General features: G+C 34.7%; 1 protein-coding gene across 1 annotated transcript in view; it reads right to left on the reverse strand.

The window, feature by feature from the left end:
* Positions 1-3,035: 3,035 nt before the first annotated feature.
* The window catches only part of APOOL (apolipoprotein O like), a 71,192-nt gene continuing 48,854 nt past the window's right edge, over positions 3,036-25,373 (reverse strand). The window contains exons 4-9 of the mRNA XM_017517923.2: positions 23,366-23,420; positions 21,859-21,957; positions 16,732-16,823; positions 10,213-10,326; positions 9,897-10,017; positions 3,036-3,387 (exon numbers count right to left, since the gene is read on the reverse strand). Coding sequence (XP_017373412.1) covers positions 3,299-3,387; positions 9,897-10,017; positions 10,213-10,326; positions 16,732-16,823; positions 21,859-21,957; positions 23,366-23,420 — 570 coding nt within the window. The 3' untranslated portion in view covers positions 3,036-3,298. The remainder of the gene's footprint in view (positions 3,388-9,896; positions 10,018-10,212; positions 10,327-16,731; positions 16,824-21,858; positions 21,958-23,365; positions 23,421-25,373) is intronic.

Raw genomic sequence — 25,373 nt, forward strand, 5'->3', positions numbered from 1 at the left:
ACTATCTCAGCTCACTGCAACCTCCACCTCATGAGTTCAAGTGATTCTCCTGCCTCGGCCTCCCAGGTATCTGGGATTACAAGCATGCGCCACCACACCTGGCTAATTTTGTATTTTTTGTTTTTAGTAGACACAGGGTTTCACTACATTGGTCAGGCTGGTCTTGAATTCCTGGCCTCCGGTGATCCACCCACCTTACCGTCCGAAAGTGCTGGGATTATAGGTGTGAGCCACCACACCTGGCCATACAATATACTTTAATTTAAGAAAAGGCTGAGCACAGTCCCTCATGTCTGTTTGGCTGAGGTGGGAGGATTGCTTGAGGCCAGGAGTTTGAGGTCAGTCTAGGCAACATAGCGAGACTCTGTCTCTAGAAAACAGAATCTAAATTCTACCCCGGAGGATTGAGAAAGGGGACGTGACACTGGAATTGGACTTGTAGGATGGGTAGGAAGTTAGAATGTAGGGCGGGATAAGATGGAAGAACATTTTGAGAGCACACACTAGCACAGGCAGAAAAAGAGGCAATAAGGAACAAAGCATGTTCAAGAAACAAATGATAGGTCATAAAGACGATATAATACCCATTAGCAGTAGGATGGGTACGGAGAGGGAAAATAGATTAAAGGTAAGCTGGAATTGGATATGAAGGGCCTTGTATATTAAACTAGGGAGTTCTGATTTGATTCAGCAGGCAATAATGAGCCACTAAAGATTTCAGAAAGACAACTATCCATTACAGGTGTCGGAAAGACAACTATGTCATAACAGACAAATGGGTTAGAAGTATAGGGTAGCAGACACTACGTTAGCTTAAACTCAACACCTGTTCCCAATCCCTTAATCCGTGCCTTCCTCACCACAGGGGAAAAGAAACATGATTTCCCTATTCCCTATCTTCCTGGAGCTAAGTGTGTGGCTATATGACAAGCACTGGTTCAAACATACCCAGGAGTCTTCTGAGGAGATTCTAAGAAAGCACTTACTTTGCTGATAAAAGGGAGTCAGAAGCATCTTGTGCATATTTTTATCTGCTATTTCCTACTCTGAATGTGTATCTGCTACCTGAAGGTACAGCAGACAGCTTATGACCATGAGGTGACAAACCAGCATACTGGAGAGAACGGAGTGGAAAGTGAAAAAGTCTAGGTCCTTGATAGCGCCATGAGCCAATGCCCTAACCGTATACCGCCAAATCCCAGGATACAAATAGGCTCTTTTTTTTTTCTTAAGCTAATATTAAATATTTGTTTAATTACTTTACTGTTACCTGCAAGCAGGAAATATTCTGAAGTGAGGGAGAGCAAGATTGATGGTAAGCAAATTAGCTCAAACGCTGTTATAGAAACCCAGAAAAGTGATGATTATGACTTGAGGGAGAGTAATGATAGGATTAGAGAAGGTAGAATAGATTTGAAGGAGCGGGAGGTAGAGACAATTTTGTTTTAGGCATTCTGACATTGGCATATCTATGGGATGTTAGGTAAATACAGTAGGTAGAAATAAAGGTCTATACCACTAGAGGGATATGGGGGCTGAAAATATGAATAATAATAAAATAAATGGGGACTGAAGCCAGGGAAGCATGTTAAATAAAAATGAGAGCATATATAGAATGAGAAAATAGGACTAGGGATGAAACTTGAGCAGCCTCAGCATTTAAGGGATTCAGAGCAAGAGAAGAAAAATGAAGAATAACAAAAGCAGGAAAAACAGAAAGCAAAGGAATAAGTGAGTTTCAAGGAGAGAGTGGTAAAGAATCAATAATGACATAAGGATTGAAGTAGGGGCTGGGTGCAGTGGCTCACACCCGTAATCCCACCACTGTGGGAGGCTGAGTTGGGAGGATTGCTTGAGCTCAGAAGTTCTAGACCAGCCTGGACAACATGGCAAAACGCTGTCTCTACCAAAATACAAAAAAATTAGGCATGGTGATGGGTGCCTATAGTTCCAGCTACTCAGGAGGCTGAGATGGGAGGATTGCTTGAGTCTGGGAGATGAAGGTTGCAGTGAGCTGTGTTTGTGCCACTGCACTCCAGCCTGGGCAACAGGGCAAGACCCCATCTCAAAAAAAAAAAAAAAAATTCTGGTTCTTTTATTAGGGCGGTTGCTGTATTTGGAAATCAAACTGATTATAGGTAAGTTTTCTACTTTTAAAAACAAAAACAAAAAAAAAAAAAAAAAAAAATTAAGTAGGTATAGAGGCCAGAATGCCACAACTTACTAAGAGAGGACTTGAAAGTAGGGGTAAAAGGAACAATATTTACTTTTGTCAAAAAGTAATAATTACTTTTTAAAGAAGTATAGCACATAGGAAGGAGAGAGAAAAAACACTTCAAGGGAAGAGGCCAGGTTAAGGAAAGGTTTTTGTCTTGTTTTGTTATTGTTGATGGAAGATAGAGAAGTCCTAAAGCTATTTAGGGGTAGAGGAAACAAATTAGCAAAAAGAGAAACCAAACACTGGAGATTAAACAGGGTGGATTATGGTCTTAGATGGGAGGGAATGAGATCAAGAACATAAACATTCTAAGGATTAGTCTTAGAAAGGGGAATGCATGGCTGAAAAGAGGTAAGTGTTGACGGTAGATAGGAAGAAGTTGGGAATGGTCATGTCTAATAATTTACTTTTTTATCTGTGAAACAGGAGGCACAGTCAATTTGGCAGTTATAAAGAGGCTCGAGGAGAATAAAAGGTTTGTAATACCTGTTCCAGGGAACACAATAGTGAACCACTTAGGAACCATTTAGGAAGGACTGCTAGGCAATATTAGAAAGCCTGTGTAGCATATGGCCCTCTCAAATAGTTAGAGATGTTTTTAGACATTTAGTAGGAATTAACATTAACAAAACCAAGAGACAAAGCCAAGTTCATGTCCCACAAAACACGGATATTTTATTCCAGCTCTAGGAAATGAAAAAANCAGAAATATATGTTTATACATATAAATATGTATGTCTTTATACATACATAGATGTATTTTCAGATTTTAGTCTCACTGGAGTTCATGTCTTCATTTGTTGTTGTTGTGTTTTAATAAATGCCCTTAAAGGTCACCAAATGCAAGCTAAAACTATCTATGCCTCCTCATCAATCATTTAATATCGTTTGCATTGCATTCACAGTTTCTGTGTTAACCACTTATTTAATTTATCAAATTGCACATTTGGAGATGTAAGGGGAAAATTTGTTTTAGGTAATACTCTATGTATCAGTTACCCATTTCATGATTTTTTTCACCATTATTTGCAACTTCACACATCTTGTAGTTTTCTGTGTAGTCTCTCTATGCAGTCTACTTCAGCTTCTAGTGCTGTACATATCTATATCTTCTGGGTGGGACTGCCCGTGATCCATGAGCTTGGGGTCAGGCATAAACTGTGTAGCACCTGATAAAGTATTAAAATGAAAAAAAAATTAGTCACTTAACAAATTTATTTTTGATACTGGGAAGACAACAGTGAACAAACCAGATAAAAATATCTGGCGACATAGACCTAACGTTTCAGTTAGGTGAGACAAACTAATTAAATATATATCAGATGGTGGCTAAGTGCTGTGTGAAAAAAATGAAACAAAGAGGGCTATATGGAGTGCTTAGGTGATTTGTAATTTTAAATAGGGCAGCCAGGGAAAGCCTTCTGGAAAGGTGATATATGAGCCAAGAACGGAAGGTGAGGGTGTGCACCGTATAGATACCGGCAGTCTGTGCCTTCCAGGATGAGCAGACGGCACGTGTAACGGACCTGAGCCACGTCTGAGGAACCAAAATGGTTGGAACACAGTAGACAAGATGTGGTGTATGTAGGGGCGGCGGCGAGGCAGTGAGAGAGTGACAGGAGATGTGATCAAACAGACAATGGAAAGCTAGGTCACATTGGGCTATGGTAAAGATTTTGGCTTTAAGTAACATGAGAAGCTACTGGACAATTTTGAGTAGAGGAGTGAATGATGCTATGTTTTTGAAAAGATCATTCTTGCCTGTGGAAAAGAAAACCTGTAAGAAAACAAGGAATAGAAGCAGGGAGACCAGTTAGAAAGCAATAACAGTACTCCAGAAGAGATGCTGAGGGCTTTAATTAGGAAAGTAGCAATGGAAGCGGTGAAAAGGTACCAGATTCTGGATAATGTTGAAGGTAGAATGGGAAGGATTTCCTAAATGAGTTGACTATGTCTTGTGAGAGAGACTCTTCAACTTGAGAAACTGGAAGAATGGAGGTCACATTTACTGAGATAGGGGAAAACGTGGAAGAAGCAGGGTTAGGGAAAAACAAATGAATCATTAAGTTTTGGATGTGTTAAATGTGAATTGCCTATTAAACATCTGAAGTACAAATGAGTCTTCTGGGTTAAGATTAGGAGACATGAAGAAGGTTAGGAGAATGTAGGAAAGAAGACTAAGGAGGAAAGCCAGTGAATGAGGTAAGAGAACCAAGAGGAAGAGTGGAGGAAGGAATTGAACCTGTGCCAAAGGTTACTGATGAATTGCATAAGATGGAGATTGAGAGTTGACTCCTAGATTTAGCAATGTGTGGATCACTGTTGATCTTGACAAGCTTCCTGTGTCCCAGGCAAGTAGCTAAGTTATTTTCATGTGTTATCCTATAATCTCACCATGAAGTAGATACTATTTTTACGTTGTCCTTATTTTACACATAAGAAAATTTTAATTTGAAGAGGTTAAGTAACTTGACCAAAGTCATTCAGTTGATAAGTGGTAGAGCCAGGAATGAATCCACATTTGTCTGACCCCAACACAACAACCCAGGCTCTTCTTTAAAATTAAGTTTATAGCAGTAAAAATCTCGTACAAATATTTTTAGTATTAAACATGAAAATGCACACAAAGTGCTGCATACAACACCTTGTGCATGGTAACTAGGCAAGAGACAGCTATTTCATATTTATTTTGTGACATAATACTAAAAACCTTTTTTCGGAAATTTGTTTTTATTTTAAATATGTTCAAAATTTGATTTGTCTTAAAATTAATTTTATTAGATTTGGAACCATGCCTTTTCTGCATAAAGGAAGTTAATTTCCAGTTTTATAATGAAAACAAAGGAGAGAAATTAGAATACAATGATATATCTTATGCCTACCTTTTCTGAAATATTATATCGTGACATACCTATGTGTAACTTCATCACCAAATATATTAACAGAACAACCATATTCCAAGTAATTAGTATTTATGATGGTACAGGTAATGAAGCTCTCCACAGTATAAATTCTTAACTTCGTGTCCCTTTGGGGGTATGTTATAGAACTCATGTGATCTATTAACTTGGATGAGGAAAATTTGTCATTATTTTCACTTACCTTTGACTTAAATGGACATTTTCTTCAATAATGAATACAGGCAACAAAACACAATAGTATCAGCAGTACTTTAGATTTCTTTGTCACCAACAGAAACCACAGATATCTTATTACATTATTGTTAGAGATTATCTCAAAATATTCACACTCGCCACTAATTAAAAATTAAAAGTTTTCAGACCTATTGTTAGATATTGTTGTTTAATACACTTAAGGAAATTCATACATTACCATGTGTTTATTTTCTGCATTTGAAAACATTCTGGTAAGAGGCTGTAGCACATACAAATGTTAGGAACACACTGGTGGTTCTGCTGATCTCTACTGCCATCTGGTGGGAACCATAAACTAAGTTCTCTAGCACTTCTAAATACTTCCTTAATCTATAGTCTTATTCTAAATTTGGTGAAAGGTTCAGCTTATCCCAATTTCCTGAATTAGAAACGTCCTTTTGCCTTTACATCACCCCTCAAAATTTCTTAAAAGGCTTCAAGATTTTAATTTACTAACAACTTAAAACAGAGATTATTAGCTAGAGTGATATGTTAACAGAATCCCCTATGGAGCTCTTCCTAAAATCTACCTGCTTAGAGGCCTCACCTCTGGAAATTGAGATTTATAATTCTTGAGTAGAGTCTGAACCTATGAATTTTGGAGAAAAAAAAAACCCTCAAGTAATTGTGATACGGATCTCTCTGGTTTAGAACCACTTAGTCTGTCATTTGATTTCTATCTTTTTAAAAAGCTTCATCTCATGCCCTTAATAAGCAATTAAGAATTATATCTTTCTTAGAAATTTCTTCAATCTCTTGAGTGGATTAAGGGCTCTCTTACCCTCTCAAAGAATGAACTGTCATAAAACTCGTCTTGAATCTGAATGCCCTAATCATCATGATGCATTCCTTTGCACTTTTATATGTTTGCTTTCTAATAAGAATGTTTTCTGCTTAAAGTTTTTAGCAGACTTTTCAAAAAGCTGATGTTATAACAAATAGGAAAGAAATATGTTTAAACTTATGAGACAGCAATGAATTATAGTCTCAAATAGCCCTTATGTGATATCTGATAGTATTACATAACTAATAATTTAGTTCACATGTTATCTCATTGATATTTTAAGCAAGTTAGGTACAAAAAAATGGGACAGAAAACTAATAAATTCCTGAATGAAGTAAGATTGTTACAAATTCTATTTTGATTTCTCGTGTATAAAATCAGGATGACATTCAGCATTCATCTTCTCAGCAACTCAAACACTTAAAGACACTCGTCACTATAAAGTACTTTGTCAACCTTTTCCATTCCTTTTTTCTCTCTGAGCTTCAGTCTGGCTGGTTTTTATTGACTTGTCTTTCAGTTCATTAAGTCTGTGCTTTCTGGTATATAGTCTGCTGTGAAACCCACCCAATGAGTTCTTAATTTCGGGTACTGTATTTTTCACTTCTAGAACAGCCACTAGGGTTTTTTCTGTTAACAGATTCTAAGTCCCTGTGACATTCTCCATATTTTCATCTATTTTGTCCATCATTTTTTCCTATTTAACATATTAATTATAATTATTGTAAAGTCCTTTCAGTTAACTTAAATATTAACAATATTAATATTGTTAAAGTCCTTTTCAGTTAACGTCAATATTAAGTCATCTGTGGGTCTGCTGTTGCTGTTGTATTTATTTGTTTTTTCTTCTGACTATCAATCACATCTTCCTGCATTTTTGCGTAACTACTATTTTGTTTGTTTGTATGGTGGACACTGTGTATGAAAGAAAGGTAGAAGCTCCAGAAAGGAGGAAGCTCTTTAGAAAGGGCGAAACGCTTATCATCTCAATCTAGTCAGGCATTGCGCTGGGTCTGGGGTGCGTTGTAGTTTTAGTAAGAGTCAGTTAACTTCTGGTTCCTCCCAGTACAGGTATGGCACTCCCAAGCTTCTGACTGACACCTGACTAGTTTCTGTCTCCTCAGCCCCCCAAAATTGTAAGAAATTAGGTTTTGCCGTTAAGACGTTTTGAGTTTGGCTATTTAGTCTCCGAATCCACAAAAAATCTGTCAACTACCATAAGGGGGACATGAGTCACGCGTACGTGGCACATCCCTTCTTTCTCGAAGAATTGGCAAACTATTCTGCAAAAGGTCAGTAGCAAATATTTTTGACTTTGTGAACCATATGGTCTCTGTCACAACTGCTCGGCTCTGCCACTGTAGTGTAAAAGCAGCCATAGACAATATATAGATGAATGTGTGTGGGTATGTTCTAATAAAATGTTATTTATAGACATTGAGATCTGAATTTCATGTAATTTTTACTTGTTACAAAATATTATTTTTGATTTTTTCAACCATCACTGTTAGCTTGCAGAATATATGAAAATGGTGAGTCAGAGGTGGCATACCAGCCATAGTTTACCAACCTCTGCTTTAGAGGGACATTAATCTTGTAAGACTATGAGAGATTTCATTCTGCTTTCATCAGATGCTTGAAGAGATCTATGACACCAAATTTCTAAATTTGTAATTCCCATAATAATAATTTTCTCCATTAATGTACATGAGATTGTAGAAAACAACTCACATTCAGAGCCACAACATACAGTTGGACAGTATGCCGATCTATTCTATATGGTGAAATGTGGTAGCCATGGCTGGGCTCACTAGGTAAGTGACTTACTCCTAAAGTGTGCTCAATGAAAATCTGTTTCTCAGCAAAATGGCTAATTACTCTAGGCAAATGATAATAATGACATATTTTAATATCCACTGATACCCCTTAGTTTATCTCTGGCATTGTAGTTAGTGCTTTACATGCCATATCTCATTTAATCTTTACAACCATGCAAGAACTATTATGGTTCCCTTTTTGTTGGATGAGGAGACTGAGGCTCGAGGTGTTTGATAACTTGTACCAGGTAACAGAGCTCGTAAATGTTGGATCCAACAGAAATTTATTTCTCATGGTTCTAAAGACTGAAATTCTGAGATCAGGGTGCCAACGTGGTCAGGTTCTGGTGAAGGCCCTCTTCTGGCTTGTAGACAGCCTAGTTCTCAATGTATTGTCACATGGCAGAGAGTAGAGGAAAGTAAGCTCTCTCAAGATTCATAGGAGCACTACTAATCCCATTCATGAAGGCCCCACCCTCAACACCTCAACTAATTCTAATCACCTCTCTGTGGTTTACAAGCCACCCAGTCGATGGTGTTTTTACAGTAGCTCAAACTGACCAAGACATAGATGACAAGAATGAGTGGCACTGGTATCTCTTTCTCCCTCTGCATTATCTCCTTAGAATGCTTTTCATATACCACATCACCCAAGATAGGCAATAAAGGATTCCATCATCCAAATGTGTGAAGAAAAGACATTAGCTCGGGAAGGTTTTGGTCCCACTGTTAAGCTGCAGTATGCTTCATCTTCACAAAGATACTCTGTAATTAACAAGCATTTGGAAAAATGACCATATTATATTCTTGTGAGAATATGGTCACCTGTAGATTATTCAGAGACTCTAAAAACTGTATAACTTGTCTTGATTAAAAAGGAGAGAGGACAGAGGAAAAGAGTAAAACTCAAATCAGGTTTGTTATTCAATGAGAGTTTATATAAAGATTAAGTGAGAGAGGAGGAGACTGAAATTAGAGACTAAATTCCGGTTTTAAATTAGATAATCTATACACAATGGAAAGAGCTTGGACTTTGATGTCAAGATCTAGGCCATAAACATAACTGTGCCGCTCACAAGCTCTATGATTTGGGGCAACTATTTTTGCTCCCAGATTCTCAGTCTCTTCATCATAAAAGGGGAATAATTACCGATCCAGCAGAGGTTTTTGTTTTACTTTGTGGGTAAGTGCTGAATAACACATTTCTAGCTCCCTGCATTACAGTATGTGCTTGATAAAAGGTGGATATTATTATTATTCCCCAACCTCTGAGTTAGTCACCTTTCCTTTGCAGTAAGACAACTTAATGGGTTTTACCATTCACATTGTACATGTAGATAAAACTATGCAAATCAATATGAATACATTGTCAAAATGGTATCAAACACTCTGTCACCTTCTTTTTGATCACAGTAAAATCATGGTAGTATTTTTTTAGAAAGCGTAATTGTCACTGTTTGGTTCCACAAAGTATTTATTGCCAGTATGGAATACTAGCAACATTACAAGTCTTAAGATTGACAGGGAGACTGACAGGTAAATAGCACAAAAAATGGAAGCTTACATTTCTTTATGTAGGTGTGACTCGTACCTTTAAATTTCTAGAATCTAGAAAGGCCCATTTTCCCCCACCTGATAAAATAGCTCATATTTATAACGTTATATGAAATGTTTCACCCAATCAACCTCTCAGTGCTACTCTGTATCCTCACATACAAAGATCTATATTATGAACTATGTGGTAATTTAAAACAATCCCAAGCACCTAAGTGCCTCATAACCTAAAAAGAAATGCAAACCACAGATACGAGAAAGACAAAATATTTACGGAAAAAACGCATCTGTAAGTTCAAACCAATAATGATAATGCTATCAAATTATTTAAGAAAAGAATGAAAACGAAACAATTATTCCCAACAAACCTGAGGTGGACACTGATTTGGTCTTTGCTTCAGAGCTGAGTTCTGTTGGCAAAGGCACTGAGTGTTGTTTCAAGACGTGAGTTGTTTTTCCAGATACTTGTATTTCGGCAGAGGATCCTAGCTGTTTACCAAAAAGATTTTTCCTTGATAAGTAAATCATTTTACTAAGCGAATAAAACATCTTTAAAAAATTATACCAAATTCCTTCATCTACTTTCTCATTTTATCCTCGACCTCTGTCCAGTACCCTCATTACAAGCCAACACCCACCCAAACACAACTCAATGTGGACCGTCTTGTTCCATTTAAACTTTACCTTAGTTTTTTCCTTAGGTTGAGGAAGTGACTCTTTTTTGTTGCTTTTCGTCCACAGTGATTTAACTGTTTCAAAAATTTGCTGGCTTGTAGCATATATCTTTTTCCCTGTTACCTAAATAAAACAAAAAGGAAGTCAAATAACATATATTTTTAAAAGTTAAAATAAAAATACATTTTAGATTTGTCAGGTATTTTATATGAACACTCAGGTAGGAATCAATAAAGATATAAATCTCTAAATCATATAACACAAAGCACCATTTCTAAAATCTTATGTGAAAAAACTGTGGTGTCATACAAAGGGCTATCAGAAATGTATAATCTGCATTCACAACGTAACATATAAATCTAAAACTATGCCTACATTATTTTTAAAAATTTTTTCAGCTTTATTGAGATCAGGTTGACATGAAAAAACTGTATCTATTTAAGGTATATAACATGGTGATATAAGTGAAAACTGTGTCTATTAACAGGAGTTTTGGGAATAAACTGCTGACTGAGAAAATTAGATTTTTAACACGCTACAAAGTTAATGCTTTGGCTTAAAATTTTATGGGGCTTTCTCCATTCCTAAAGAAATAAAAAGCATCAGCTAATTCTTCCAAAGAATATTCTTCTTTTTGGTAGAAAGGTAAAAATAAACAATGATCGGTAAATATACTCAAGCAGAGGCTGGGATGCTCACTGAATTCCTCAAGTTACTGTCATTTTCATTCGTCTCTCTTTCTCTTTGAAAATCTGCTTCTGATTTCTTCTTTTTTCCTATTCTTCTCCAATCCTTTTGTTCATTCGGATTAAAGTAATTTCAACAGCCATTGATTTTTCAAGTTTTAAAGATGTTTTGAGGGGCTTTCCCAGATTACAATTTCTACAAACATATTTGTTTTAAAAATTAGGTTTCCATCCTCAAATAGAAATATTTTTATTGTTTTTACTAAGTATATACCTACACTTGAAAAGTTAAGTAATACAGTAGTACAAAGAAATTCCTCTTCCTCCCCAAATATAACCTTTGTTAACAGTTATACATATTCTTCCTGACTTTTTACTCATATATACATTAAATATACACAAACAAATTTTAAAACAAATATAATGTTAACATTTATAGATCTTTCAAAAAAGATGAGGTAGTTCTGTATGTACTGGCTTGAATGGAAGTTCATGATGAACCACTAATTTGAAAAAGTTGCAGAAGAGATTATATAATACAATCTCAATTATGTTTTCAATTAAATTTTCAAAATAAATTACATATGTATTTAGTTTGTTTTCCTTTTTAAATACAAATGAGATCACAGGAAACATATTATTCTGAGATAGGATTTTTTAAAAGCTTGACAATATTTCACAGGCATGGTTCTACATCATTTTATATATTCTTAGATCTACTTTTTAAAATTGCTGCTTGGTTTAGTATTCTATAATGGATGTGCCACAATTTGTTAAACAAATCATTGAGGCACAATGATTTACCAAATCCACTGTTGGTGAGCATATGAGCTGTTTTCCTTTTTGGGGGTAGAGGGATGACAAGTATAAGCAATGATGAAATTAGCATCCTTACACATACAATTGGGGCCATAACCCTTACGGTGTTTCCTCAGGATACATTCCTAGAGTTGAAATTTCTGCACTGAAGAGTATACACATTTTAATTTTTGACAGTATTACCATGCTGCTCTCCGGAAAGTCAGCAACATACTGCGGCAATTTACAGTCCCATCAAGAGTATAAGTCTGTTTCCTACCCTGTTTACCACCAGTGATATTATAAGTCTTCTAAATCTTTGTCAAATTGAAAGGCTAAAAACCAATATCTAAATGGTTTTCCAAATCTGCATTTATTTGATTGTTGATAAAATCAAGTATCTTATATATATTAGGCCATTTATGTTTCTTATTATATAGATTGCTTATTCATGTATTTTTTTCATTTTCCCAGAAGGCACATTCATCTTTTGCTCATTGATTTATAGGAGTTCTTAATACATGAAGGATATTCATACTTAGTCATATATGTAACAAATAGTTTTCCCAGTTTTTCACGTATCCACTAACTTTGTGTATGGTATTTTGTAATCTACAGAAATGTATTAATTTTGATGTAGTCAGATATGTCAACTTTTTCTTTGATGGCTTGTGTATTATATTTTGCTTAAGAAAGCCTTTCTTATCTCAAAATTAAACAGGTATTCCTCTTTTTCTTCTCATACTTTTTATAGTATTCTAGTTTATGGTTAGATCTTTATTCCACCTAGAATTAGTTTTCCCATGATAGTTGGTAAAGATCTGAGTATTGTTCCAAACAGCCAATTATTCCAACACATTTCCTGAAAAAAAATCCATCCTTTCCATTACACACTGACCTGAAATGCCACCTGTACCACATGTCAATCCCCTACCCAGTTGTGTACAAAGATATACTCAATATAATGTGTTGGATATTCTTTTTTGTCCTCTTGATCTATTTTACTGTCTATGCTGTAGTAACCAATACACAGTAGAGAGACAATAAATACTATGTGCATGAATGTCATACTCCATTCAAATACAGGACCTTTGTAAGAACTGAATTAAATTTCTAGATTTTGAAACAGTTGCAGTATTTGAACATTTAGTCTTTTCATCTAGAAACAGGATATATCACCAAAGACATTCAAGATTTTTTGTTAAACATCCTTCACATATAAGTGAGATCAAACAGTATTTGTCTCTGTGTCTGTTTTATTTGTTTGAGTATAATGTCCTCTGGGTTCATCCATTCTGTTGCAAATGGCAGCGTTTCCTTTTCTAATGGCTAAATACCACTCTATTACATATGTGTACTGCATTTTCTTTATCCATTAATCCACGGAGAGACACTCAGGTTGTTTCTAATCTTGACTATTGCAAATAATGCTGCAATGAGCATGGAAGTACATATATCTCTTCAAGATACTGATTGCATTGTTTATATATATATATACCCAGAATACAAGCAGAAAGTAGAATGGAGGTTGCCAGGGGATAGGGGTGAGGTAAATGAGGTCAAAGGGTACAAACTTTCAGTCATAAGATGAACAAGTTCTGGGTATATTATGTGCTGCAAGGGTGGTGAAGGATGTGTTAACCTGATTGTAATAATCATTATATAATGTATATGTACATCAAGTCATCATGTTGTACACCTTGAATATATTCGATCTTTATTCATCAATTAAATATTGTGAAAATTAAAAAATGCCCTTCTGTAAAGTTTGATAGTTTTTTTTTTTTCTTTTATATAGGCCTTAAAACATTATTTGGTTAGTTTATTCCTATTTTATAGTTTTCAAAGACAGACTACTTTTTTTTTGACTACTTGTTACTCTTTACATGTTAAGAAAAATATTGTGGGGAAAATTATAAAAAGCAAACAGTAATTCCATCTTGAAGTATATTTTCAAAATGATGAATAACTGGAGTGAGACTTGCATTTTTCAAAGACCTTCTGGACTAACATTTCTTAAACTTTTTAATATCATAGATGCCTTGGAGAAGCTCCTGAAAGCTATAGGTCCTTTCCTTCAGGAAAATAGAAACACCGTATAAAAGCTCTCACCTGACATCCTTTTAAGAGACTTGACTAATAAAACTTTTTAAAAATTTATTATAAATGATGTTTGTAGAATGCTGAATATTCATTCCTATCAGGTGCTCTCCAATATGCCAAGGTATTATCTTTCACAATTTGATTAGTATGCTTGTCAAAAATAAGTTGCTTTTTTCCTCAAGTTGCTACATCAGTTTTACTTGTAATTAAACAATCTAAATGTAACATAATATGATAAAATATGAGTGTAAAAAGAATTACTGTTTCTAGGAAAATTAAGTTAAATGCTTCATAAAGACTGAAATATGAATGGCTAAAAAATAACTGCTATGAAAATTAGACATGAGTAAGACAATTACAACAGATGGGAGAAATATAAACTAAATCCATCTAAAAGATTCAGCACTCATTATTTTTTTTAATGTTTTTAACTGTTCATTCTATTTTAAAGAAACCTAATCTGGAAATTGTAGAAGACATATTACAAATATGGCTTATGGTTAGAATGATGTTATGGATCTTTAACCAGGAAACCAATACTCAAAGAAAAGTCCTACTTCAAAATAGAGAAAAAAGAAAAAAAATAGTTTTTTTGAGACGGAGTCTCACTCTGTCGCCCAGGCTGGAGTGCAGTGGTGAGATCTCAGCTTACTGCAACCTCCGCCTCCATGAGTAGCTGGAATTACAGGCACCCACCACCAGGCCTGGCTAATTTTTGTATTTTCACTAGAGATAGGGTTTCACAATATTGGCCAGGCTGAAGAAGGACATTTATGTTTTAATTTGAAGTAAAACTGAGGGTATATATATTTATATTTTTTTTACAACTCACTGTTTTAACATTTTAAATTGTTAACTATTGGTCCTGATTATGACAAATAAGGTTTTTCTTGTACACACATGACTTTTCATAAAGTTTTGGCTAGGAGGGTGTGCATAGATTTCCTAAAGTCCATCATGGATCTCAGGTTAAGAAAAACATTACAGGCCGGTCGCGGTAGCTCACGCCAGTTATCCCAGCACTTTGGGAGGCTGAGGCGGTCAGATCATGAGGTCAGCAGTTCAAGACAAGCCAGACCAATATGGTGAAACCACGTCTCTACTAAAAATACAAAAATGAGCCAGGCATGGTGGTGCACACCTGTAGTCCCAGCTACTTGGGAGGCTGAGGCAGGAGAATCACTTGAACCCGGGAGGCACAGGTTGCAGTGATCCAAGATCGTGCCACTGCACTCTAGCCTAGGCAACAGAGCAAGACTCCATCTGAAAAAATATATATATATTTGAATTTGTCAGATATTACATGTGATATAGTCAAAAGAAAAGCAAGGATTTCAACTCTAGGAACTTAAGTAACAATTATTATTTACTCTAGAAGAACGTTTAAAAATTAATCTCTTTTTTTTAATTTTTATTGCATTTTCGCAAGCCCATTCAAAAGTGGGCGAAGGATATTAAAATCTCTTATACTAGAAAAATTTTATTTGAAGTTCAGCATTTCTTTTGTTTTGTCTTTTGTAAAAGTAAAATTCATATTTTATTTTAAAAAATAAAAATAAGACATATACTATGATCTCATTCTTATCTGCCTATTCAAACATCTGTTTTTCCATCTCTGTGTATGCATGGTAAGCTGTCTAGAAGAACATTCCATCCCAATGTTGATGTGGATATTTATATGGATGGATGCATTTTGGTTGGCAGGTTGTTTTTTTCCTAAACTTTTCTGAAATATTTAAATTATCTAAAGATAAACAGGTAAAATTTGTAAAAACAACCATGATGTCATTACTCTTACAAAAAAGAAGAATCAGTGGAAGCATCATCCACTGGGAAGAGTAATGAACATGGAAGCAAAAAATCTGAAGCTCAGTATGATGCTGGGGAAGTCAGTCATTGTGAAACTTCTCTGGGCCACTGTTTCCCCATAGATAAACCAGAAAAGACCAAGGTTGAATTAAATGAGCTTAACATTTTCTCTCAATACTAGCATCTTATTAATTTAAGTGGTTAATTTCTATGTAAATTATTAGGAAATAATTTTAAAAATAAGTTTACAATGTTATCAATTATTTCGGATATAACTAGACTTAATGAATAATGCTCTTTTCCTTTGTTATGAGCTTTTATAGTTTGACCACATTACAAACTACATAGTACACCATATCCTTGACATTCTCAAAATATTGATAGGCAACTTTCTCTACATCAATAATTAATGAGATGAACTAATGAGAATACAAGTACAGAAAGTCCTTCTGGTAACATACACATTGTTTCAAGTGTGTGGGGGAAATGTTAACTGTTGGTAATTAAGAGAAGGAAATGAGGGGAAAAAAATGCATAACCCAAAGTTTCCTTCTCAATCTGAACATGTGTTAATAATAAAATACTGACAAAAACTGTTCAAATCATTAAGAGAATTTGGATTTGTAATTAAGCTCACAAGAAAATGACAAAACAACTATAATAAGCATTTATACAGATATTTCTTAATTCTAAGTAGTTTTGATATATTGAGTTTGTGTGTGTGTGTGTGTGTGTGTGTGTGTGTGTGTGTGTTACCTTCAGAAACCACAGAAGCCAATCTATCAACTGGTTGTTTCTTACATCAGGTTAATCTGCTGAACCAAACAGCTGCTAGTATTTTAATCTTCCTTTAAATAAAAATTCAAGTTTATATACCTCAACAATGGAGCAGTATTTCTCCTCATAAATTCTAATTCACTGTCTCTGATCATAATCCTCAAATTTGTCTTTACATTGTTGAATTATATTTAAACAAATTCATCCTATTAAGAATGGCATTTACAATGCTGAGATGCTAATGTGATTTGGCCAACATAAGAATCAACTATGCCTCTTAAAATTAAATGTTGCAGGTGCTGTGTAACATTTAAATATTGTCACACTGACAGACAATTATTTAAAAAGAACTCACCTTAGCAATTATTACCGACTGAACTGGGTAGCAAACAGTTGCTCCTAAAGTGGCCAGTCCCAGAGGATAAGTAATTTTCTTAAACTTAGAACCTATAAAATGCAAATAAATTATTAAACTCCAAATAAATGCCACCAGAGACTTGATGTTCTTATACTGTAATGCTTTCTTTGCTCCCCTGGTAAGCCATCACCCTCTGTTAAATTACTTTTTAGGTAATTATACCAATCAAGATGGAAGCTAAAAACACCCTTAAGGATCTCAACTCAATTACTCCTTAGCTGTCATGTCCAATTTAACAAAAGTATTCTCAATCTAAATACTGACAATTTCCTACACAAAAGGAATTGATGATTTTCTTCTGCTTGAAAGCTAGGTATTTTTCATGTCCTATGAAACCCAAAGTTATAACCACAATTTTGCAAGTATCTAATAAAGCATGATAATATAGATAATTAACTACTGTGTTTATGACACCATGTTAAAGTGAAATGGACTCTCTCTTAATGTCCTTTCTTGATTGAGTATTTAGGAAGGTGAATGACTCAACTAAATAATCACCTAAGGACTTTAACAGGTACATAACTCCTTCATGTCACTGATTTAGAATACTGAATTACTTATGCAAGTAACTTGACGTAAGTAATGCACATCCAAAAGTGCCTTAACTATACCTCATTCACGAGTTATTTTCATATCTTTTTTGATACCAAAATCCTTTAAAATATCTTTCAAATAGAATCTCCCTGGGAACTTCGATATATAAAACCTATAAACTTGATGCTGCTCTGAGTAACTTGGGGGTGGGAAGCTCTGTATCAAACCCTGGATGTGTGGTTTTTCCTTTATCCCGATACCACCACTAAACACATCCATGACACTGAGGGTTCTACAGAATAGTTTGAAATCCACTGCTCTAAGCCATAGCTTAGTTCCATACATACAACTAGACTGTTGGTTCAAAATAATATGTATGCCAAATGCCTATTTGAGTATCTTAGACTGTAATTATGATCTGGGCAATTGGAAGATGGGTTTTTAAATTGGGATAAGTACTTTTATTATCGGAAACAGCTTATACAATCCCTAATGTAACAAGGGAACAGCCTATCTGGTATATTATAAAAACTAAAATGAATGTTTGCAGGCAAATTTGCAGTTTAGGGAAGGTAAAAACAAGAGTTCTGCCTGGTTTAACTATTATTAAGGAAGCCTGCAAGAACAAATTACTCTGATATCTGCTATTCACCTCTATTTTTAAATAAAATGCATCCTGACAAGCAAATGATGAGGCATTTCATGACCACCATGCCTTTGTTGCAAGAGCTCCTGAAGGGATCACTAAACATGGAAAAGAGAAATCATTATCAGCCACTACAAAAACACACTAAAGTACACAGACCAATGACACTATGAAGCAACTACATTAACAAGTCTGCAAAATTAACTAGCCAGCATCATTATGACAGGATCAAATTCACACATAACAAAATTAATCTTAAATAAAAATGGGCTAAATGCCCAATTAAAAGACATAGAATTGCTAGCTGGTCAAATAGACAAGAGCCACCAGTGTGCTGTATTCAAGAGACAGGTCTCAAGTGCAAAGGCACACATAGGCTCAAAATAAAGGGATGGAGGAAAATTTACCAAGCAAATGGAAAGCAGAAAAAAACGGGTTGTAATCCTAGTGTCTGACAAAATAGACTTTAAACCAACAGATGTCAAAAAACACAAAGAAGGACATTACATAACGGTAAAGGGCTCAACTCAACAAGAAGAACTAATTATCCTAAATCTATATGCACCCAATACAAAAGCACCCAGATTCAAAAAGCAAGTACTTAAGGACAAGTACTTAAAGACAAAGAGACATAGACCCCCATATAACAATAGCGGGAGACTTTAATACCCCACTGTCAATATCAGACAGATCATTGAGACAGAAAATAAACAAAGATATTCAGGACTTGAACTCAGTTCTGGATCAAGTGGACCTGATAGATATCTACAGAACTCCTTCCCTCCCCCAAAAAACAGAATATATATTCTTCTCAGTGCCATGTGGCACTTACTCTAAAATTGATCACATAATTGGAAGTAAAACACTCCTCAGCAAATGGCAAACAACTGAAATCATAACAGTCTCTTAGACCACAGCACAATCAAATTAGACCTCAAGATTGAGAAACTCACTCAAAACCATATGACTACATGGAAATTGAACAAGCTGTTCTTGAATGACTTCTGGGTAAATAATGAAATTAAGGCAGAAATCAAGATGTTTTTTGAAATTAAGGAGAGCAAAGACACAATGTACCAGAATCTCTGCGACACAGCTAAAGCAGTGTTAAGAAGGAAATTTATAGCACTAAATGCATCTAGCAAGATCTCAAATCGACATCCTAACATCACAACTAAAAGAACTAGAGAACCAACAGCAAACAAACCACAGAGCTAGCAGAAGACAAGAAATAACCAAGCTTCAGGGCTGAAGGAGACAGAGACACAAAAATCCCTTCAAAAAAAACCCAACAAATCCAGGAGCTTTTTAAAAAATCAATAAAATATACTGCTAGCTAGATTAATAAAGAAAAAAGAAGATTCAAATAAACACAATCTGAAATGATAAGGAGGATACCACCACTGATCCCACAGAAATGTAAAATACCAACAGAGAATACTATAAACACCTCTGTGCAAATATACTATAATATCTAGAAGAAATGGATAAATTTCTGGACACATACACCCTCCCAAGACTGAACCAGGAAGAAGTTGAATCCCTGAATAGGCCAGTAAAAAGTTCTGAAATTGAGGCAGTAATAAATAGCCCACCATCCAAGCAAAGCCCAGGACCAGATGGCTTTACAGCTGAATTCTACCAGAGGTACAAAGAATAGCTGGTACCATTTCTTCTGAAAGTATTCCAAACAACTGAAAAGAAGGGACTTCTCCCTAACTCATTCTATGAGGCCAGCATCATTCTGATACCAAAACCTGGCAGAGATACAACAAAAAAAGCAAACTTCAGGCCAATATTCCTGATAAACATCAATGCAAAAATCCTCAATAAAATACTTGCAAACTGAATCTAGAAGCATATCGAAAAGCTTATCCACCATGATCAAGCTGGCTTCATCCCTGGGATGCAAGTCTTGTTCAACATATCCAAATCAATAAATGTAATTCATCATGCAAAAAGAACTAAAGACAAAAACCACACAATTAACTGAATAGATGCAGAAAAGGCTTTTGATAAAATTCAACATCCCTTCATGTTAAAAACTTTCAATAAGCTAGTTATTAAAGGAACATGCCTTAAAATAATAAGAGTCATTTATGACAAACCCAAAGCCAATATCATACTGAATGGGCAAAGGCTGGAAACATTCCCCTTGAAAACTGGCACAAGACAAGGATGACCTCTCTCATCACTCTTATTCAACATCGTAGGAGAAGTTCTGGCCAGGGCAATCAGGCAAGAGAAAAAAAAAAATAACGGGTATTGAAACAGAAAGAGAGGAAGTCAAATTGTCTTTGTTTGCAGATGACATGATCCCTATATCTAGAAAGCCCTCTCAACTCAGACCAAAAGCATCTTAAGCTGATAAGCAACTTCAGCTACGTTTCAGGATATAAAAATGTGCAAAATGTGCTGGCATTCCTATATACCAACAACAGGCAAGAAGAGTCAAATCATGAATGAACTCCCATTCGCAATTGCCACAAAAGAATAAAATACCTAGGAATACAGCTAACAAGGGAAGTGAAGGACCTCTTTAGGGAGAACCACAAATCATTGCTCAAGGAAATCACAGAGGACACAAACAAGTGGCAAAGCTTTCCATGCTCATGGATGGGAAGAAACAATATTGTGAAAATGGCCATACTGCCCAAAGTAATTTACAGATCGAATGGTATTCCCATTCAGTTACCACTGACATTCTTCACAGAATCAGAAAAAACTATTTTAAAATTCATATGGAACGAAAAAAGAATCATATTCCTGACTAGCTCAGAGCTGTGCCTTCCAATATAAGAAATTCCGTTTGGGGACAATGTCTGGCAACTGGGGTGTGGACAAAGGTAGGATGGAAGGTGATCAAAATGGCTAGTGACTATAGAAATACACTATCTTAGTAAGGGCTTAGAGAAATGAAAAACCTGTACACAAATGTTCATAGTAGCTCTATTCTGAGCCACCCAAAGTGGGAAACAACCCAAATGTCCAACAGGTAAGTGATAACGTAAAATGTGGCACATCCATATGAGGGAATACTACTTAGTAACAAAAAGGAACAACCTACTGACACGTGCAACAATTTTGACAATCTGAGTGAAAGAAACCAGTCTACGCATTCCATTTAGATGGCATTCTCAAAAAGACAGAACTACAGTGACAGAGAACAGATCAGCATTTCTGGGGTTTAGAAGCAGGGAGAAGGTGTGACTACAGACAGATTGCATGAGGCACTTTTGGGAATGATGTAACTGTTCTGTATCCTGGTTTGTGGTGATGGTTACATGACTCTATGTATATAGTAAAACTGATAGAATTGTATGAATCTACTGTATGATAATGTTAAAATAAATTTTTAAAAAATATATAGTTGTTCCTATTAAAATTATAATTTGTCATTTTGTTTTCTAGGTAACTTTTTCTTAAAAGATCTTAAGAGTCACTAACTACCAAAAAAATTTGAGAGTTTTACCTTAATGCAAACATATATACTAATCACTCAAACTACTTTTCCCACTCATGACCACCCATATTCTGTGGGTACTTTAAAGAGTTGAGACAGAGATACTTATATGTGAGGCAAAATTGGACTTTCTCTTGGTCTCATCCTGCCCAATGTTGTTGGGACTGACATGGTACCTCATTCTAATTTTCATCTGCATTTCCCTAATGACTAATGATGCTGAACAGCCTTTGGAATAGCTATAGTTTTGAAAACAAAAAGTCCTTATAAAAGTAACCATGCTGTGAACACAGAATATAAAAATTTTTACAGTAGCCTATCCAGATAATATTCAATAAAGCATATGAGGTTTTCTCTTGACCATAAAATTCAAAAACAAATATCATGGCACTAAGAGAGAATATACTTTTAAAAACCTTACCTTTTCTCGCTGAAACCAAGCCCACCAATCCTGAAACTGTAATAACTCCCATTTTCGGAAGAAAATCTTGAGGAGGATTCTTCAGATAGACATAAGCATCTCAGGAAATCAGTTAAAAGTTAACATAAATAACTGAATTCTACTGAACATTCTATACAGTTATAATGTAGGAAGGTTAAAGAGACTTGCTAAGATAATAATGGATGGTTCAAACACTCTTCAAAAGAGCTATACGTAATGATGATATGAGTAGCAACCTAAAAAACTAGATTTACTTGTTACAAAATAAAATTTTCCTTCCATAGTTGATTTAATATTTATTTTCTTAATGATACTGGTGATTATTACTATAAAGAAATGTAATGCTAGAGGACACATCATAATATGGGTTACCATAAGGTAAATTCCCGACTGTGTATGTATTATATCTCTATAACGAATATGCTTTTGCCTTTATCTGTTCAAACACTGGTGGCTTCCTGTAAGAACTGAAATAGATACTTTATTAAGGAGCTTTGAATAATAATTTAAGGATACACACAGCTACCAGACCTTGCTTGCCACTACTCCCTAATAACCTCAGGACAGCCACTGCTGTTGGTTAAAGTCAATCATCAGTGAGCAAAGTAGATGAAGAGTGGGTGAAAGTCCAGAGTTCTTGGCTTTCTATATATTTAAATTGTTTCTGGTTCCAAACGTACACTTTTCTATCATAGTTAATTATTTAATGGCAGTCACATATTTAATCCTATTCCACAAGATTGATGAGGAATATAATTTTGAATTAATTCCTAATACATTAAATAACGATCATTCAAATACAGATCATCAGCTTCATGGAAACATTCAAAATTTTAGCTCATCTTTCTATCTCCTATACATATTTATTATGACAACTGGCATAAGCCAAGAATATTAGAAAGCTATATCTGTTGCTAAACACCATTAACAAGCTAAAGAGTCAAATGCAACTGGTTTTTAGCCATTAGCTTAAATATTCCAGGGTTAGTGATTGCTAAAACATTTCCTAACAATTGACAGCAAAATACAATGTATTTTAACAGCAAATAGCACTTAAACTAATTAGCAACAATGGAGACATGTTTTTAATTTATGCTTTATGATATATAATATAGAATTTGTAGTCAAAACAGACCTCAGTTTGTATACTGGCACTACCACTTCTAGTTATGTGACCTCAATAACCTATTTAACCTTTCTAAACCTCAGTTGCCCTCATCTGTAAAATGGGAATAATTATAATACCAATACTAACAGAATTGTGACAAAAATTATGTAAAATGCTTAGTACAACACCTTAGCCAATAGTAACTGCTGAATAGTGGATATTATTGCTTTGCTATTATTATCAATAAATTTCTATACAGAGTACCTTCTGAGTTGATAAAAGCATGACAATGGATAACATACCGAGTTAATTTTTTTTGCATTTAAACAATGCAATTTAAAAACACAATAAAACATTTCTAATTATTCACTCACCTACCTTTTCCAAATTGTACTGTATCCATTATCCCATTTTTCACAAAGACATAAACACCCTAAGCAAAAAAAAAGGAGGGGGGAGGAAGACATCTGCATTTTTGAAGCTGTTGATAATGAGATAAAATTGCCTGCATCTCTGAGATTATATTAAAAGGCTGACTTACCATTATGTCCGAATCTAAATCCAGCTTTTTTATGTATTCACTATGAAAATACTCATTTACTTAGTTTGTTTTCATTTTCTGCTTTTCCTTCTATTTAACATGGATAATATTTATACCATTTTTCTCATATAAATGGGTAATGTAATGTCTATGAAATAATCAGAGCAGAAAAGATACTGAAAAAAATAAAGATTTATCATCTTATTTTATAATGACCTAGAAAAATGAATGGAATTTAAATAAAGTAAGAAGGGAGGGATATTTCAGTTTAGAACCAACATCTGATTAATAAAGATGCAATAGGAACAACATGATGATTTGTGGAGGGAAAAAAAGGGCAAAATGCCTAAAGCAAAGGGCTTCATCTTCTTCCCTTTTCTTAGTGTACATTAGAATGAGAAAAAAAAATCTAAATTACCTCAGGACAGATATCATCCTGCATAGACCAGTGTTTACCCTGTTTTTAAACAGGAATATAAATTCTCTAGAAATCAAAACTATGTTTATCTATTGGAGGAATTAAAGCTTTAAAGCAAATCTTTAATTTTACCTGTTTCCAACCGATTTATTTCAGTGCAAAAGAGTGTCAAATATAGTTATTGTGTGCTAGGTATTATATCACTTACATAAGAAAAAAAAAGGAAGTCACAAAATGATTTACTCGTGGTCATGTATTGCTCTGTTGAAGAACCCAAAAAACACAATCCAAATATATGGTCTCCTTCTCTGAGCTAGCTGCTATGAAATCATGGGATAAAAACAAGAACAAAAGAGATTTTCAAAGCAGAGAAAATAGAGATTATTATATTAGACAGGAAAGAAATAAGTTTTTGTTATAGAGATAGCTTGGTTTTATAATTTTGTCTTTGATATTTTAATGGTTATCAGAGAGATGCAGAGGAGAGGTTCATCTTGGTTTAAAATTGCACAAATCAGCATAAATGCTAACTGCCGTTGAAGTACATTTCTGTAGAGACTGTCTTGAGAGTATTTCACCTTCAAAATTAAAATACCTATTGACCAGTCGATTGGGAATCATTTAGCCATTAAGGAAGAAAATTAGTCATCTTGTAAAAAAAAATTTTCCTTATCTCTGCTAAGGAATTCATTTTTAACACATGGGGTCAGTGTTACCTAAATTTCAAAACACTAGGCTAGGAGTAGGAATTAAATTTGCTCTACGTGATTCTAGGCTTAATGTGGAACAAATTTGAGTCAGACATATTTTTTAAAGAATAGATTACATTTTTAGGGGAAAATTAGAAAAGTTGTTTACATTTAGGACGAAATGCACTGGAAATTGCCTTTCTTCAATCTATTTGTTTCATCATATTAATGGAATAAAACACTCTTTTCAGTCTTAAATTGGATGATGGTTACAAGAGCAATTTTTAAAGACCTCTCAGGAACATTTTATTTCACTGAAGAAAAATTTGAGAACATTATGGAAAATTAGGTCTCAGGAGGCTTAAGTCTGAATCATCTAGCTATTGGAATATAGTCATAGGGGCATGACGCAGACTATAATTGGTTAAAGTATTTCCCTCTTAGATCAAACTAGGAATAGTGTGTAGTACAACTAGTACCACTAGAATTATACGAGAACCACTGGTTTTCAAAAATAACATCATGTATTTATCAGATATTCAAAATATCATCTGGAATCACCAGAGTTCATTGATTTGGTATTTCACCCAAGCATACATTATTTTTCATAAGCTCATTAGGTTTCTTTTTACAGAAAATTGATAGAAACTAAAAAAAGAACAATGGTTCACAATCAGGCTATATTTGGGGAAAAGTCACATGGTTACTAGGTAAGAATGATGAAAACACTTGTACCAA

This window comes from Cebus imitator, unplaced genomic scaffold (genome assembly GCF_001604975.1).
Source record: "Cebus imitator isolate Cc_AM_T3 unplaced genomic scaffold, Cebus_imitator-1.0 Scaffold653, whole genome shotgun sequence".
Taxonomy (NCBI): Eukaryota; Metazoa; Chordata; class Mammalia; order Primates; family Cebidae; genus Cebus; species Cebus imitator.